This window comes from Crocuta crocuta, unplaced genomic scaffold (assembly GCF_008692635.1).
Source record: "Crocuta crocuta isolate KB4526 unplaced genomic scaffold, BGI_CrCroc_1.0 scaffold334, whole genome shotgun sequence".
Lineage (NCBI taxonomy): Eukaryota > Metazoa > Chordata > Mammalia > Carnivora > Hyaenidae > Crocuta > Crocuta crocuta.
In genome coordinates, this window is record NW_027533260.1 from 5,469,597 (window position 1) to 5,485,264 (window position 15,668).

Consider the following 15,668-nt stretch of genomic DNA (forward strand, 5'->3'; position numbering starts at 1 on the left):
GGTCCGCGACGAGACTTTCCTAGTTCTTGCCCCTCGTCCAGTGTCTGTCTCGCTACTGGGTGCGTCTCGGTTTATCCTACGTCTTTCTAATCTCTGCCTCGGACTCTGGGCGTCGCCGCGCCATTCCTTTCCAGATTCCTCTGTGCCTCTCTCAGTGTCTCTGGGCTTTGTGTCCCTCACTATCTTTGGATCTCCTCTGTCTCTGGAGGCCGCACGTGTCGGTGTCGCTTTGTGTCTCTGGTACTTCTGCTCTCTTTGTCTTTCTATCACCGTCTCTTTCCATCCCTTTGACTCTGTCGCTGTGTCTCGATCTCGATGTGTCTTCTCGATCTCTTCTCTGTTCCTGCCTCTGTTCTCTGTGGCTCTCGCTCCCGGCCTCCCCCTGTCCTCTCCTCCTGCGTTGTTCGGTCCGTACTTCCCCGTGACCGCGGCCTCCCGCCAGGGGGCAGCACAGACCGGCCCCCCGCGCCTCGCCGGCCCTGCGGGGCTGGGCGAGGGTCGGGCCTCCGGATTCCGCCGGTCCCTCCCCTTGTCCTTGTCCCACTTCTATCTTCCCAGCCTCCTCGCGTCTTTGTGTGTCTCTCGCTCTGACTCGGCCCCTTTGTCTCTCTCCGGCGGCGCCCGCTCCTCCCCACCCCCACCTACCTCTTCACATTCCTGGGGCTGACCGGGGGAGCTGGTGAGGCCGCCCAGTGTGTCGGGGTGAGGGGGGTGAGGGCGGGAGCGCCTGAAACCCCTCCTTTCCGTTTCCTCTCGGGTGAGGGTGCCGATCAGCTGGGGGCAGATGCTTGAAACCTTCTTGTCCCCAGAAAGAGGAGCCCCTAGACTCACCCTCCTTTCGGACGCCACACGCCTGAGCTCTCCTCCCCAAAGGGCAAGGTCTCAGAGTAGGAGAGACTCTTACTGACCCGCCTTCGAGTCTTGGTAATACTGTTAATAACTGTAGTTAGCCCTTACCGTGTGCCGGGTACACACTCAGTGCTCTGTACCTCTTATCTCAAATAACCCACATCTGACCCTAGGGGATAAGGAAACTGAGGCACAGAGAGATGAAAGCCACTTGGCCCAACAGAGTTACAAAATGGCAAATCCAGGGCCCACCCAGCAAGAAAGGAACAAGCAGGGATTTTAACCCAGCCAGTCTGCGTTCTTACCCTCTCTACCCTACGTGCCCTCCACAAGGCATGTATCTCAGGCTTGGCACAGGCCCGGTATTAGCCCAGCTGGACAAATAGGTGGATAATAATAAATGTGATCTCTCTGTCCTCTCCCCAGTCTGGGGCCAGACTAGAGGGCCAGGATCTCTGGCTTTTAGTGAGGCCTTTGCCACTAATTTGCTCTGTGATATCCTTGCCTCTCTCGCCACTTCCCTTTCTCCCCTCAACAAAATACGCAGTCCTCAGGGAGATTTCTTCCGGGAAGGCCCTGTAGCACCTGCTCTTTTCTGGGCCTTTCTGTGAGTGAGCTCAGCCCTCCTGGCCAAATGCGCCCAGGAGGGAAGCCCCAGGGAGGTAAGCTGGACTTTATCTCCCCTAACGTTCAGAAGTGGGCAGCCTTAACGCTGAGCACTGCCATGTTTGTTGACAAATGCCTGGGTGGGGCTCATGCCTGAGAAGCCAGCTTTCAGTGTCGAGAGGTCCCATGGCACTTCCCTGAAGAGCCGCAGCTGCCGGGAGGTACAGGCACAAGGCCAGAGTCTTCCTGACGGGAGCTTTGGAGTTGGTGCCAAGTATTTACCTGCCTGGCAACCTGTAACCTTTTTTTCTTCTTCCAAGAGTCTACTGCTCTACCACCAAGGTTTCCTATAGGGCGTCCCCTGCACTCAGTCCTTCCGGTCCGAGTGAGCCTGATCCTGTCCTGGCCAATCAGTGAGCCTGATCCTGTCCTGGCCAATCAGTGCATTTGATCCCTCGGCCACTGGGATTGGTTCAGGGGTGGGGGTGGGGCTCATTCCCACCCAATGGAAATTAGCCCTGAGACTTCCTCTTGAATGAATAGTAAAGGAGCACACTATTTTTTATCAGATTTTTATTTTATTATTTTATTATTTTATCTTATTTTTTATTATTTATTAATTTTTTTAAGAAGATTCCTTTATTTATTTGCTTTTAATGTTTTATTTATTTCTGAGAGAGAGAGACAGCATGAGCAGGGGAGGGTCAGAGAGAGAGGGAGACACAGAATCTGAAACAGGCTCCAGGTTCTGAGCTAGCTGTCAGAACAGAGCCCGATGTGGGGCTTGAACCCACGAACCGTGAGATCATGATCTGAGCCGAAGCCGGACGCTTAACCGACTGAGCCACCCAGGCGCCCCATTATTATTTATTTTTTTAAGTAGGCTTCACCCTCCAACACAAGGTTTAAGTTCAGGGTCCTGAGATCAAGACTTGAGCTGAGATCAAGAGTCAGATGCTTAAAGCACCTGGGTGGCTCAGTTAAGTGACTCTTTTTATTTTTATTTTTTTAGATTTTTAAATGTTTATTCATTTTTGAAAGATGGAGAGAGACAGAGCATTAGCGGGGGAGGGGCAGAAAGAGGGAGCCACAGAATCCGAAGCAGGCTCCAGGCTCCGAGCTGTCAGCACAGAGCCCGACGTGGGGCTTGAACTCAGGAACTGTGAGATCATGACCTGAGTTGAAGTCGGATGCCCAACCGACTGAGCCACCCAGGGGCCCCTAAGTGACTGACTCTTGATTTCAGCTCAGGTCTTGATCTTATGGTTCAGTTCATTAGATCAAGCCCCAAGTTGGGCTCCTTGCTGAGAGTTCAGAACCAGCTTGGGATTCTCTCTTTCTCTCTGCTCCTCCCCACTCTCTGTCTCTCTCTTTCTCAAAATAAATAAATAAACTAAAAAAGAAAAAGTCAGATGCTTAATGGACTGAGCCACCGAAGCACCCCAGGATGGCTTTCTGATGAGACTATTTGAGTCCCTGGATCCAGCTATGCCTGAAGACAGTCAGCCTTTGATCATCCTGGCTATACGAATGAATAATTTCCCTTTTCATTTACGCACATTTTTTACCTCCTTTTTTGTTTTTGTTTTTTTTTGGTCAATTGCAACCAAACATATCCTTACTAAATAAAACCTAGAGGAGTCCCAAAGAGGCACAGATTCCTGTAAAGTTGCCAGGTCAGGAAAAGGAGAGTGAAGACTTTGCAGAATACTTCAAGATGCCAGGCCTTGAAGGACAAGCAAGCTTTATGACAATGGGAGAAATGGGGAAGGGCATTCCAGGAATACTTACGTCATGAAGACGCAAGGCGGGGGCATGTGTGAGAGAGGGAACCGTGGGCTATGTGTGAGGGGCAACATCTTAGGTCCTAAATGCCAAGCGAAGGGCGGCTCGTGCACTTGAGAGCAATAGGGAGCCACAGAAGGTTGTCAAAAAGGGAAGTTTACTGCAAACTTGCTTTTACTTCCTGGAGCCCTAGATCCTGCAGGAGCTTCCTCTTGCCTCTCCCAGCAGACCCTTGGCCAAGTTGGGAGGGGTCAGGCTGAGGGCACAGGCTGCCATCTATATGCAAATTTCCTAGGATGCCATGCAGATGAGGGATCTTATGCAAATGTATGCCCTCCTGGGAGGAGGGGCCGGACCCTCCTCTTATTGACTCAAGGACCAGGTGCTGAGCATAGAGAGGCCCTTTCTCCTTGGGGTCCCCTCTCTTCCCTTCCCCTAGCCATCTGCTCACCCCTTCTCCAGCTCCCCAGATCCCCCCTGACCAATGTCTATTCTAACAGTGGTATTTCTCTCCACCTGGTCCCTTCCCTGGACCAAGAGACCCTATTTTGCTTTTCTCTCTGTCCCTTCATTTTCCTTGTGTGATGATACTAATAAATAAACATGTACTGAGGAAGTACTCTGACAGGCTTTGTATAAACACTTTCCATGGTTATCAGATTCTCCCAACTAGTCAGTGGTCCGCCGTATGTTTCTGCTGTATGTGCTTTGTTTTTTATTTTATTTTTTTATCTTTGAGACAGAGAGAGACAGAGTGAGAAGGGGAGGGTCAGAGAGAGAGAGGGAGATCCAGAATCTGCTTCAGATTCTGCTTCAGCCCTGCTGTATGTGTTTTTAAAGAATATTCCCTTCTTGGGGTGCCTGGGTGGCTCAGTGGGTTAAGTGGCCAACTTCAGCTCAGGTCATGATCTCACAGTTCGTGGGTTTGAGCCCCGCGTCCAGCTCTGTGCTGACAGCTGAGAGCCTGGAGCCTGCTTTGGATTCTGTGTTTCCCTCTGTCTCTGGTACTCCTCTGCTTGTGCTTTGTCTCTCAAAAAAGAGTAAATATTAAAAAAAAATTCACTTCTGCCATATAGAAGAAAACAAGAAAGCCACACAAATAAGGAAACAGATGATGAAACAAAGAACGGATTTCAAGAAGCAACTCACGGGGGTGCCGGGGGGGCTCAGTCAGTTGAGTGTCCAACTCTTGATTTTGGCTCAGGTCATGATCTCATGGTTGGTGAGTTCAAGCCCTGCATCAGGCTCTGCACTGACAGTGTGGAGCCTGCTTGGGATTCTCTCTCTCTCTCCCTCTCTCTCTCCCCCTCACTTGTGTGCACTCTCTCGAAATTAATAAATAAACTTAAAAAAAAAAAGAAGCAATTCACTGGGCCTGGTACACAAATTAAGAATAATTTGAACATAGGGGGCGTCTGGCTGGCTCAGTTGGTAGAACTTGCAGCTCTTGATCTCAGGGTGGTGAGTTCAGGCCCCACCTTGGACGTGGAGCCTACTTAAAGAAAAAAACATCTGAACAAGAATGATTTGAATAGAGGTGGGAAGGACGGAAGGGTTGAGTAAGCCCTAAGTATCCAGGTGTCCATAGGTCCTTCCTGCCAGTGACTCCAGCTGGTCTCTGCGTCCTGGGGTAAAAGCCATGGAGGTAAAAGCCATGGCTGGGACGCTGGGGTGACTCAGTTGGTTAAGCTTCCGACTTCGGCTCAGGTCATGATCTCGCTGTTTGTGAGTTTGAGCCGCATGTGCTGCTCTGTGCTGACAGCTCAGAGCCTGGAGCCTGCTTCAGATTCTGTGTCTCCCTCTCTTTCTGTCCCTCACACTCTGTCTCTCTCTCTCTCAAAAAGAAATAAGCATTAAAAAAAAAAAAAAAAGCCACGGCTGCCAAGCAGGTTTTCAAATAGCTCCAGTCGTGGTTGGGGGTGTTTGCCCCCACGTGGCCCTGACACCCTTTTAGGTGCAGAACCTGTGGCTCCCCCCCCCCCCCACCGTGGGCATCAGAGCCACACGGTGGGGAGACACGACTCCGGAGGTGGGTGTGTCCCAGAACTCACGTGGTGGGGTCCTTCGATCACTTGTGCCCTGATCTAAGGGTGTTAACCGGCCCCCTCTCATTCCTCCGGCTTCTCTCATTTGTTTTAAGCTGCTTCAGTAAACAGCGGGGTTGGAGCATCTTAATTAGGCTGGTGAGGTCCTCTGTTCCGGAGGGATCTTGGCATCAGTCGCCTACCAGGAGGCTCCCTTAGCAGTTCATCCATTTTGTGGAAGAGCAAACCGAGGACGGAGAAGCAGGTGTGATTGCCCAGGTGACACTGCCCAGCTGTAATTGATCTCCATTTGATGGGCTCGGCCGGCTCCGGGGAGGTGGCCCCTAGGCCAAGGTCACACAAACCCGCCTCCCACCGCCCTCCCACTGCTTCTAGGCGGCTCCTTTTGGCCTTACTTTCCTCCCCTTTCTGACTGCGCTTGTCTTTGAGTCCCAGCTCTGTTTCTCTCCTTGTCCCTATTTGTCCATCTCTGCCTCTCTCTCCCCAGATCTCCGTCTCTCTTATCTCTGAGCTCTGCAGCCCACTCCCTCCCCCACTCTCCCGTCTTTGCATCCCTCTCTGAAATAGCTCTTGGCCTCAGCAAGTCTCTAACTGGCCTCACTGTTTCTGCGCTCTCTCTCCTCTGCCCCGGAAACCCTTCTGTGGGTCCCTCTCCAAGCCACCCCTCCTTCCCTAGGGAACCCTCCGTTGGAGACACCATGCCTTTCCCAGAAGGCGCGGCTCTCTCCCTAATTCCATCCACCCCACAGCTCTGAGAAAGCTCTCCCCCCGTCCAGCAGCTTCAATTCCCTCTTGGGCTCCGCGAGCAAGCGAGCGAATCTGAGAATTTTACTTACAGGAATAGCACCCTACCCTCTTCCAAGGGGGGCGGGGAGTGTCACCTGCGCCCCCTTCCCTTCTCAATCCCCACAGGAGGCTCTGGCCCCGGCATGGTGTGATGTGACAGACAGCATTTATTCCAGACTCCAGTGTCCACAGATGATGAGGTTGGGTGGGGGTGGGGCCCAGATCCAGTGTCAGACTATGCAGTAGGTGGGGCGGGGGACCAGCAATGGGGGCAGGAGGTAAAAATCGCCCTCGCCAGCCGACCCTCAGAGCCGTGGAGCCTCGGAGCCTTGTCCTGTCCCGGGCCGGGCCCTGGGCTTGGGTCCAGGAGCTATTCTGGGGCCTGAGAGTCACATTCCCTGGAGGAAGGTCTCCTCCTCCCCACCCTCCCTCCCACCCCTGCAGAGGAAGGAAGGGAAGGGCGGGCTGAGGCCGAAGTGGGAAGGTGGGGGCAGGCGGAGACGCAAGCAGGCCTGGTTCTCTGATGCTGATTCTCTGATGTCGGGTCCGGTGCAGCCTCTTAGAGGCCCTTGGGCTCAGCACTGGGGACAAGGTAGCGAGGTCAGCCCGCGCCTGTGCCCACGGAGGCCGTTCCACCTCATACCCCCCGCATCAGGGTGCCCAGGCCCTCACCCACCTCGTCTCTGAAGCCCCCACTGCCATGCCGGGGTCCTCCGGAGGCACCTCCTGTGAGAAGACCCGTCTGCTCAGGCCGCTCAGACCCCGAGTGGCTCAGCTCGGGCTCCCCAGGTGGCCTGGGAGAGGAGGCAGAATGTTGGAGGCCATGTTGGGGGCTGTTATGCCTGGGGGAGGGACTGAAGACAGGCCGTTGGGGATGGGATGGACCGGGGGTGGGGGATGGTAAAGACTTTGGCGTTAGGGATGGGTGGGATGCCGTAGGAGGTGGAGATGGTGACTTATCTGGGGTCAGCCCCGGGGATGGGTTTGGAGATGACTACGGAGCGGAGCGGAGGGTGGCCATGTGCCGGGGCTCAGGAGAGGTCAGAGGTGGATGGGATCAGAGTTAGGAATGGGAATGAGTGGGGCGCCTGGGTGGCTCAGTCGGTGAAGCATCCGAGTCCTGATTCAGCTCAGGTCGCAATCCCATGGTTCGTGAGACTGAGCCCCGTGTCGGGCTCGGCGCTGACAGCACCGAGCTTGGGATTCTCTCGCTCCCTCTCTCTCTGCCCCTCCCCTGCTCACAATCCCCCACCCTCAAAATAAATAAATTAAAAAAAAAAAAAAGGAATGGGGAGGAGGTGAGGATGGAGGGGCCTTGGGGCCGGGGATGCAGTTGAGGGAGACACTAGAGTTCAGAGTGAGGTTAGGGGTGTCGTGGGGTCTGGCGTCGAGAAGGCAGATGTGGTCAGGGTTGGAGAGGTTATATGCACAGCTTTGAGGTTAGCTATAAACCGGGTTTGGGGTTGGGGAGGAGGAGATTGGGGTGGCAGAGGAGACGGGGTGGGAGTGCACTTGGCCTTGGGAATGGTCATGGATTAGGTTTGAGGTTGGAGACAGGACTGCATTTCATCTGTCGATGGGGTTGGGGATGGATTTGGGTTTGGGGTTGAATATAAAACGCAGGTTGGGGTTGGGGTCAGAGCCGGGGGTGGGGGTTGAGGACAGGAGGCAGCTGAGGCTGGCCACACGGGCTGGGTGTGGACTTGAGGTTGGAGGTGAAGTCAGAGTTGGGTGCAGGGCTGGGGTCAGGTTACAGAAGTCAATTCCAAGGGCGCGGGCCACTCACGGAGCCCCCTTCTCCCCCCGCCGGCAGCAGCCCGGGCGGCCCTTGCGTCTCATGCAATAGAAGGCGGCAACGACGAGGAGCAGAAGGCCCACGCTGACGGCCACAGCCATGACAGCCACTCCGGCCTGGGCAGTCTGGGGCGCCACTACAGGGACGGGATGGGGGGGGTGGTCAGCCGGCAGCGCTCTGCCTGCCCCCACGCAAGGCTCCCGTGCCCCCTGCGGTTCCTTCCTCACCGGAGCCGAAGTGGAAGACGTGCCGGGCGTTCCCATGGGGGTTGGAGGCCTCACAGGAGACGCCGTCTCTGCTCAGGGCGCTGGTCACCTTCAGGGTCAGGGTGCTGCTCACCCAGCCCTGCCTTCCCACGGCCGGCTCTGCTGGCTGTGGAGGATTGGATCAGCCCCGGCCCGTGGGCTCAAGGGCTCGGGGGAGGGCAGAGGTGAGGATAGCCAGTCCCCCAGGGATCGGTGAGGGGGCAGGGTTCCCGGAAGGGTGTGGGGGAGGGCATCTGGGTCCCGCAAGGCTGAGGATGGAGACAAAGGTCCCTTACACTGCCCCCCAGTTGGCTCCAGCTGAGGTTGGGCACCGGGTAGCCGCGGGCAGAGCAGACCAGCCTGACTTCATCTCCTTCCCTCCAGCTGCCCTCACTCTTGGGCTGGGTCTCTTCGGCCCTTAATTCTGGCGGCCCTGTGGGTGGTGGGGGAGGGGAGAGCAAGAGGCCCATCGGAGAAGGGGAAGGAGAGGGAGAGAAAGAGAAGGATGGGTGTCTGCCGGGGTGGCTCAATCAGTTGGGCATCTGACTGCGGCTCACATCATGATCTCACAGTTTGTGGGTTCGAGCCCCGCGTCGGGCTCTGTGCTGACAGCTCAGAGCCTGGAGCCTGCTTCAGATTCTGTGCCTCCCTCTCTCACTGCCCCTCCCCCGCTCACACTCTGTCTCTCTCTCAAAAATAANAGACCTGGCTCGTTTGTGCCCCCACCCCCGCTGTCCCTAACCAAACCTGCCCCATCCCGAACCTTGGACCAGCAGCTTGAAGCTCTGGGTGCGGCTGAGGAGGGGCACGGTGGGCATGGAGGCCTCGCAAACGTAGGTGCCCGCGGAATCGAAGGTGATGGAGCTCAGCGAGAGTGTGGGGCCATTCTCCAGTGGGACTGAGTCCTGGCAAGGGAGAGGAGGAGGTGGCCAGGAGGGCGGGTGTGAGGGAGGGGTGGAGAGAAGGGATAGGGTGCAGGTGGAGGGTGGTCCCAGGGCTGTGGGGCCCCCCCCTCACCTTGGTCCAGCGCAGGGCAGGCGTGGGCAGGCCTTGGACGGAGCAGTTCACAGCTGCACTGTTACCCAAGGGTAAGGAAAGTTCCTCCCTGGTGCTGAGCTCGAGGGGGTCCAGGTCTGGAGGGGGGTACAGACTGTCACCACTGTCACCTTCCCCGGACCCCCGCCCGCTCGGTGCAGGGGCTCTCCAGGAAGGCTGGGGTTGGGGGTGCAGATGGGAGTGCACAACCGGAAGTAGAGCTTGCTGGGGTTTCTCCTCCAGGCCAAGCCTCGAGCCTACATCTAACTCCAGCACAGATCCATCTCATCCACCTTCTTCCAGAGCCAATGTCTGGGCCCACAGTTAATGCATGACGTGGNGGGGTGAGGTGTTCCTTCTCGGATTTACCATCCCACCGCCCAACCCATCTTTTCATTGAGTCTCTGTCTGCTCTGCCTTCGAAATGGACTTTCTTACTTCTCTCCGTCTCTGACATCCGGGTCCGACAGCCTGGCCCACCGCAGCCACCTCCTCACTGGTGTCCCCACTGGCCAGGCTTCCTCCCCTGAGCTGCCAGACGGATCTTTTCAAAACGCTCAAAACGCGCTGGTCAGCCCCGCCTCCCGTGTGAAATCTCGCAGTGGTGACCGGGTAACCTTGGCAATAGACGCCAAATCCCTTGCTAAAGCCCCCAAGATTCTGCCTGGTCTAAGCTCTACCTGCCTCCTCAACCTCACTTCTCATGGCACCCCACCCCTCACCTTTGTCCCAAACACCAGCTACCCGACGCTCTTGCTGTTTCTCTCCCTTCCGCCATGTTGGGTCCTGCCTCGGGGCCTTCGCACCTGCTGTTCCCTCTGCCTGGAAGCGCCTCTTCTGGCTCTTCATGTTTCTGATCACATTCTTTGGTTTTCCTACTCAATGGCCCCTTCCCAGGGAGGCCCCTCTGACTCCCTGTGGTGGACACTCAGATTTCCCATCTAGCGCTGAAGGATTTGTTCTCCCCCAGCTGTTGAGAAGGATTCAGCTGTCAGCCCTCAGCTGTCAGCCTTCTCTGGGAACTGCCTCAGCTGCAGAGAGCCCCTCGCTCAAGGTCACGCCCCCTTCCTCAGGCAGGGCACGTGCAATGCCCGGTTGGTGTGGGGGCATCAAGGCCCAGCTCCCTTACCCCCAAGGGGGCCATCCCAGCTTCCCAGTGCCCCGTGGGGCCGACTGAAACTGAGACTAATCTTCTGCCTCTGGCCGTTCCTGTTTCCATCCCCTCTCCAGCCTCCATCAATGGGGATCCCAAGGCGCTTCCCATTAACCTCCCACATAGAGCTCTCGGAGTCTGGATCTGGTTCCCGGGGAACAGGGACAGAAGGAGCCTGCGACATCCTCCATCTAGAACAGTCCCCGCTGGCCTGGCCAGTCCCTCACCCCCTCATTCTGCGTTGGTCCCTATAGATGCTCCATCGTTACTCAAAACACCTTGTTCACTACTCACTACCTGTCTCCCCTACTTGGCTGGGATATCTGTGAAGGTGGGGGCGGGGCTGCCTTGTTCACAGACGAATCCCCAACCCAGGTCTCGGGGTCTAGCCCCAGGAAAGGAGGCAGAAGGAGTGCCAAGGAGGAACAGGGCCTTTGCACAGGGCTCGGGTGCAAGCCGACTAAGAAGGCTTTACTAGAAGGCTGGGCCCCTGGAGACTGGTTAGAAGTGGATGGTGGAAAGCAGGGGTGCTAACCTGGAAATGACGAGAGGAGCTTGGCTGAGATGAGGAGACTGCCTTGGTGGGGAGATGGGTCCCAGCCAAAGGTGAAGCCAGCCAGGTGGGCCTTGAAGGCCAGGGTGGATCGTGTGGACTTTCTCTCGGGGGCACTGGGGAGCCACAGCAGGTTCGGAGCAGGTGGAGGTCAGGTTTGTGCCTTGGAATGAGCTCTCTGGCTGCCTGGCACGGGAGACTGGAGGGGGCTGGGGCAGGCACCTGGGGGGCAGAGGGCACCATCCAGAGCAGGACGAGGACCCCAGAAATGGAGAGGAAGGGTTCCCGGCAGGGCTGTGTGGGCGTGAGGGTGAGGAGGCCACTGGCACCAGGGCCCCCCTGCCCGTTCCCCGGGGACGCTCACAGGCCACGCGCAGCTCCAGGGTTTTGGAGAGCTCCGCATCCTCGGCGGCGTCATAGTCCTCCACCCTGCAGCCGTAGGTCCCGCTCTGGCCCCGCTGGACCCCCTCCAGGGTCAAGTTCCCCTCCAGGTTTGTTTTCAGCACGTTCTCCTGCTTGTCCTGGGTGACCAGGGACGAGGAGCCCGGCTCAGGAGCCGCCCTGGCCCGGGCGTGGGGGGCGGGGGCGCTCATGCTGGGTCAGGGTCACCCGGGTCAGAGTCGGGGCCACCGGGTTAGCGTCATTCTAGATCAGAGCCCACGGCCAGGGGGCGCCCGAGGCGGCTATCATGCTAAGTTAGGACCCTCTCGAATCAGGGCTCAGAGGTGCTGTGAGCGCCTTGCTAAGCCAGGGGCCACCCAGCCGAAGGGTCAGAAGCTGGCGGAGGCCAGTATGTCACAGAGATCAGGGGCCAGGGCTTCCAAAGGAACGACGGGGTGAGTCACCTGAAGGCGGAAGAATGTGTATTCCGGGTTGGGGCTGCCGTCGCCCCGGCAAAACAGCTGGACGGAGTCCCCCTCGCGAACCCAGCCCTCGGTGGTGGAGGGGCTGCCCACCCAGAAGTGCACGTGTTCCGTGGGATCTAAGGGAAAGGGCAAAGGGGGGACGACCGGTCAGGGCAGACTCGCGAGCAGGGTCAAGGGTAGGTCAGGTCAAGGGGGAAAGGTGAGGGCTGGGTTCAGGGAGAGAAGTCAGGCCCCCAGCAAAGGGGAAGGCTCTGGTCCGTCAAAGGGTAGGGGTCACATCTGTCATAGCTTTGGTTCACACTCGTTCTGAGATCAGTGACCGGAGGTCAGAGGTTGAGCTGAGCCGAGAGTAGCGGTCAAGGGTCAGAGGTCAGTGTGGGCGACAGGTCCATGTGGGATTCCAGGGAGAGGGCGCGGCATGTTTAGTTTTGAAGCCCGTGGGCTTCCGAGTGCTCGAGGCTGTCAGAAGTCAGGACGGGGCCATGAGGCTTGGGGGCCAGGGGGTCGGGAGAAGGTGGGGACCGGCAGGGACTCACAGTGCAGGGTGAGGCGGAAGGGAGGGCTGTCCAGGCGGCCGTGCTGGCCCGCGGGCAGGTGGTAACGCACGGAGCAGTGGAAGCTGGCATCCCGGTCGGCCTTCTGGAGCCGCAGGTAGAGGGTGCTGGTGAGGGACTGCAGGCCCGAGGCCTCCCGGACCATGCGGCTGGTCATGTAGCCAGCTGGCAGAAACGGGGGAGGCGGTCGGTCACGGTCAGCCAGCGGCCGCCGCCACCCAGCCCCATCCCGCGTCGGGCTGGGCTCCCGCGGCAGCTCACCTGAGTTCACCTCCATGGGCACCTCCAGCTGCTGCCCGTCCCGATACCACGTGATCTGGGGCGCCGGGTTCCCATTGCGGCTGTGGCAGGTGGCGATCTGTGGCAGACACGGGCGTGGCCCTGGGCTCTGACCCAGACCTCTGGGCCCCCCAGCCCTCTCCTGCCCCAGGATGCAAGAGTGCAAACCTCCCCCACCCCCACAGGCCCCTGAAATCGAGGTCCAGCCCCAGATACCTCCTGGGCAAAGCCATCCACCACAGACAGGATCCCTTTGTTCGGGGAGACCTCGGTGGCCTCTGGTTTTGCTGTGGGGGAGACGTTCGGGTCAGGAGCCCTCTCCTGGGCTCTAGCCCGCCCCTCCCCGGGGCGCCCGCAGACACTCACCGAACATGTGGAGCCGCGTGGTGGCCTCCGCGGTGCCCGCCGCGCCCGCCTTCACCACGCACACGTAGTTCTGCTCATCGCCCACCTGGGCCTCGGTCAGCACCAGGCGCCCCTGGGCATCCAGCTGGAACGGGGGGCTGCGGCCCCGAGAGTCGAGCACCCTGCCCTGCAGCTCGGAGCCCTGCAGCTCGGCCGAGGCCAGCCGGTGCCGGACACCAGAGCGGTCTGCCTGCGGGCGGGGAGGGCCTCAGCTCCAGGCCGCCGGGCCTGCCTTGCCCAGGGTTTCTTTCTCTCTCTCCCCGGCCTTTTCCGTCTGCTGCTCTGTGGGTCACCTATCTCCTCTTGTCACCTCCCCCCCATCCCTGTTCCCTGGGCTGTGTGGCACTTTCCTCTCCCTAGGTCCCTCGTTCTCCATCGCGCTCTGTTCCTATCTCTCTTCCTCTCTCTGCCCCATGTCTCTGCCTCTCATCTCCTCTTTTTCTTCTCTCCCTTTAGTCCTGCAGTCCGGGGGTCTCTTGCTATCTCCTTGTCTATCTCTGAATGGTCTCTCTCAGGAGCCTATGCTCGGAAGTCTCAGTGGTGCCCAGACACCAGGGGACCTTGGAGTGTCCTTCCCCTGCTGGGCCTCAACTTCCCCATCTGTAAAACGGGAAAGGCAACCGGGTGGAGCTCCTAGGTCCTTTGAGCTCTGATGAGGGAATGCACGTGCGCAGGCCCAGGCCCCTTGGCCACCCCCTGCCCCCCAGCCCCCAGCACTCACCAGGAACCACTCCAGCAGGAAATGGTCGTGGGCCCCCAGGGGGGTGCAGTTCAGGGCGACCCGCTCGCCTTTCATCACCTCCACCAGGGAGGGCACAGACAGGCGTACCTCAGCCTGGGCACCTGCAGGGGAGCCACTGAGCTCTTTCTGCCTCCGTCGGGGAGAGCCCTCCACACAGAGCCCCTCCCCCCCAGACCTGGGACTCCTGGCTCTCAGCCCCTCCTCTCTCAGACCCAGGATCCAGGGACCCCAGCCCCTCCTCCCTCAGACCCAGGATCCAGGGACCCCAGCCCCTCCTCCCTCAGACCCAGGGGTCCAGGCCCCCAGCCCCTCCTCCCTCAGACCCAGGATCCAGGCCTCCAGCCCCTCCTCCCTCAGCCCAGCTCCTGCCTCCTTCCATCTCTCACATCATCTCTCACATCTCTGAGCTTACAAACCCATCGGCACAGGCTCCTCCCTGGCCACACAGGGCCCTGGGTGCTTCTGTCCAGTCCTCCGGGGGTAAGACTGCACCTGTCCTTGCTCCTTCCACTAGACCAGCCGCCCCCGAAGGGCAGGGCCAGCCCCAGCTCATCCCTGTGCAGGGCCTGGCACGTCGCCAGGGCCATGTGTCTTTCCCTCTCTGCCCCTCACTCTGGGTCTCCATCTCTAGTTTCTGCCTCTCTGTCACCCTGACACCCTGTCTCCGTGTCTCTCAGCCCCTGGGTCCCTGTCATGAGTCGGGGGCTGGGGCTGGGCCTGCCGCTGAGGCAGAATGGGTGTGTGGGGGCGGTAAGGGGGGACAGGGCTGGGCAGGTTTCAGGAATGTGGGAGGGACAGGCTGGCCCGGACCTGCCCGGCCTGGCGCCAGATCCCCCTACCCACGCCTTGGCCCCTCTGCCTCTTTGACGGGGCAGGGAAGAGAAGGTGTGTCCCCTCCAAACAGGAGAGGGGTGCAGCCCAGGATCCCGGGTCCTGAGCAGGGAAGGGGGTGGACGCAGGGGGCGGGGAGGGGAGAGTGCGGCTGGACTCCCGTCCCAGGATCCTGGCAGACAGAGCTGCTCCCATTGGGGAAGCCATGCTCTCTCACCCTCTGGGCTGGCATCCTGGCATCAGCTCTCACTTCTGAGAACCTCCCTTTCCTTCCCCGCCCAGCTTGACCCAGCCCTGCCTCTGGGGACCCACTATTTGCCATGCTTGTGCCAGGGGCCTGGAAGTGCAGGCACCCACCTCTGGCCCAGGCCTGGCCCCGGGGAGGGGCGTGGGGCCAGGCCGGTCCCTGGGGCCAGTCTGAGCCACAGGCTGGAGGAGGATGGAGAGATCTCTCTCCCCTGATCTCTCGCGTCTCTCTGTCAGCCCCTCAAGGCCTCCTTCCCTCCCACCACCAGGCAGGTGTGTGGATTTATCGGGGCCCCAGGAAGGGCGCACTGTCACTCGCAAACACTGTTCCACCGTCACTGCCCAGGGCCAGCGCTCCAGCCCTTCCCCGAGGGATGGTAGTTCTTGAGAGTCTGGGCTCTGACTCCAGATCAAGGGGGTGGGGGTGGGGGGGAGCCTCAAACGCATGTGGCTCCCTGGGAACTAGCTGTAAGGTCCCTGACTCTCTCAAAACCTGAGAACTTTTCAGAGGGAAACCCTGGGTTTTCTGTCTCCTGTGTCCTGGGGAAACNGGGTCTGAGGAAGCGGGAATCCCGGGACTCGCGTTCCAGGGGCGGAGGGACTTCTCCGGTCGTGTCCGATCCGCTGCCTGCCGGGTTCTGCCCAGCAATCTCGGTGGGCCTCGGTGGGACCCATGCTCCCCTGTCCCCCTTCCCCGGGGCTCCCAGCTTTGGCTTCCCGGGGTCGATGCGAGCCCCTTCCCCCTTCCCTTTCTCGGGGTCCCCAGGGGCCACCCCCAGCGGCGCCCCGCTCTCTGCCCCGGCCGTACCTGGGTGCGCCCCCAGCAGGAGCGCCAGCACCAGCAGCCGGGGGGCCCTGCGCGCCCCGGCCCCGGCGTCCTGGGGCTCCCTGTT

General features: G+C 59.2%; 2 protein-coding genes across 2 annotated transcripts in view; both read right to left on the bottom strand.

Moving 5' to 3' along the window:
• Positions 1–3,251, bottom strand: part of NECTIN2 (nectin cell adhesion molecule 2) — a 33,048-nt gene extending 29,797 nt beyond the window's left edge. Inside the window, exons 1-2 of the mRNA XM_077747219.1 lie at positions 3,247–3,251; positions 646–676 (exon numbers count right to left, since the gene is read on the bottom strand). Of these exons, the coding sequence (XP_077603345.1) occupies positions 646–676; positions 3,247–3,251 (36 nt within the window). The remainder of the gene's footprint in view (positions 1–645; positions 677–3,246) is intronic.
• A 2,967-nt stretch (positions 3,252–6,218) lies between these two features.
• BCAM (basal cell adhesion molecule (Lutheran blood group)) overlaps positions 6,219–15,668 on the bottom strand; it is a 12,049-nt gene continuing 2,599 nt past the window's right edge. The window contains exons 2-16 of the mRNA XM_077747220.1: positions 15,584–15,663; positions 13,678–13,799; positions 12,918–13,146; positions 12,768–12,838; positions 12,534–12,630; positions 12,255–12,437; positions 11,698–11,834; positions 11,217–11,373; positions 9,129–9,244; positions 8,875–9,016; positions 8,408–8,544; positions 8,094–8,238; positions 7,858–8,002; positions 6,748–6,865; positions 6,219–6,652 (exon numbers count right to left, since the gene is read on the bottom strand). Of these exons, the coding sequence (XP_077603346.1) occupies positions 6,647–6,652; positions 6,748–6,865; positions 7,858–8,002; positions 8,094–8,238; positions 8,408–8,544; positions 8,875–9,016; positions 9,129–9,244; positions 11,217–11,373; positions 11,698–11,834; positions 12,255–12,437; positions 12,534–12,630; positions 12,768–12,838; positions 12,918–13,146; positions 13,678–13,799; positions 15,584–15,663 (1,885 nt within the window). The 3' untranslated portion in view covers positions 6,219–6,646. The remainder of the gene's footprint in view (positions 6,653–6,747; positions 6,866–7,857; positions 8,003–8,093; positions 8,239–8,407; positions 8,545–8,874; positions 9,017–9,128; positions 9,245–11,216; positions 11,374–11,697; positions 11,835–12,254; positions 12,438–12,533; positions 12,631–12,767; positions 12,839–12,917; positions 13,147–13,677; positions 13,800–15,583; positions 15,664–15,668) is intronic.